This window comes from Alexandromys fortis, unplaced genomic scaffold, assembly GCF_014885135.2.
Source record: "Alexandromys fortis isolate MF-2015 unplaced genomic scaffold, M_Fortis_MF-2015_v1.1 scaffold_7002, whole genome shotgun sequence".
Classification (NCBI taxonomy): Eukaryota; Metazoa; Chordata; class Mammalia; order Rodentia; family Cricetidae; genus Alexandromys; species Alexandromys fortis.
The window spans coordinates 1-1,540 of NW_026074872.1; the positions used below are offsets into that span (position 1 = coordinate 1).

General features: G+C 53.9%; 1 protein-coding gene across 1 annotated transcript; it reads left to right on the forward strand.

The window, feature by feature from the left end:
- Positions 1–504: 504 nt before the first annotated feature.
- LOC126496528 (inhibitor of growth protein 1-like) lies at positions 505–1,536 on the forward strand (the record flags this gene model as incomplete). Its single annotated transcript, XM_050134014.1, has 1 exon — positions 505–1,536. A coding segment is annotated over exon 1 (759 nt), but the record flags the coding sequence as incomplete, so codon positions are not given.
- Positions 1,537–1,540: the final 4 nt, after the last annotated feature.

Here is a 1,540-nt window from a genome sequence, read left to right on the forward strand (position 1 = left end):
TATTTATTATGTATACAACATTCTGCCTCCATGGATGCCTGCAGGCCAGAGGGCGCCAGATCTCATTACAGATGGTTGTGAGCCACCATGTGGTTGCTGGGAATTGAACTCAGGTCCTCTGGAAGAACAGTCAGTGCTCTTAACCGCTGAGCCATCTCTCCAGCCCTCAGGAAGATCTTTGATTGGAAGTCAGCCTGGTCTATAAAAGCTAGTTCCAGGACAGGCTTTAAAACGACAAGGACACCCAGCCTGGGAAAAAAAAAAAAAACTCAGACAGAAATTGGAGTTTAATTTCTGAAGGTCTGGAAAGCAAAACAGTCAGCCACTGGCTCTTACCTTTACCTCAGTCTGAAATGTCGATCCTTACTCCGAGAACCTCAGAATTAGACTGTCTCTGAGAGCTGTCTCCTCCGCTTTTAAATCCTCTCTAAGACCGAGATTTAAGGCATGCCCCACCCGGTTTCTATAGCAACTAGTGTAACTACTGGGATTAAAGGTGTGTGTTACCAGCTGGGCATTTGGGTGGCACACGCCTTTAATCCCAGCACTCGGGATGCAGAGGCAGGCAGATATCTGTGAGTTCATAGGCCAGCCTGGTCTACAAGAGCTAATTCCAGAGCCTCGGCCGACGCAGCCCGTGCTTGCAGGCGCCGGTGTTCCCTCGGCCCCGGAACGCGGGAGGGCGAGACCTTTTGCGTTTTGCAGTGGTGTTTGAGGGGGGCCGGGGGTTGAGGAAGCAGAAAGCCGCCGAGTCTCCGGGGACCTCCGGGGTGAACCATGTTGAATCCTGACAACGGGGAGCAGATCCACCTGGTGAACTATGTCGAGGATTACCTGGACTCTGTCAAGTCACTGCCTTTCGACCTGCAGAGGAAGGTCTCGCTGATGCGGGAGATCGACGCCAAATACCAAGAGATCCTGAAGGAGCTGGTTCACAACTGTGAGAAGTTCAAGCGGGAGAAGGACGGCACCCAGAAGAGGCGGGTGCTGCACTGCATCCAGAGGGCCTTGATCCGCAGCCAGGAGCTGGGCGATGAGAAGATCCAGATCGTCAGTCAGATGGTGGAGCTGGTGGAGAATCGCACCAGGCAGCTGGACAGTCATGTGGAGCGCTTCGAAGCCCACCAGGACATCAGCGACAGCACCGGCAGCAGCGGCAAGGCCGGCCAGGACAAGTCAAAGAGTGAGACCATCGCTCAGGCCCACAAGCCAAACACCAAGCCGGGGTCCTGGAGGCAGCGAAACAAGGAGAATCGAGAGAATGCATCTAATAATCACGACCGTGATGACATCATTTCAGGAACGCCCAAGGAGAAGAAAGCAAAAACCTCAAAGAAGAAGAAACGCTCCAAGGCCAAAGCAGAGAGGGAAGCCTCTCCCGCAGACCTCCCCATCGACCCCAAGGAGCCCACGTACTGTCTGTGCAATCAGGTCTCCTATGGAGAGATGATCGGCTGTGACCACGACCAGTGCCCCATCGAGTGGTTCCACTTCTCCTGCGTGGGACTCAACCATAAATCAAAGGGCAAGTGGTACTGCC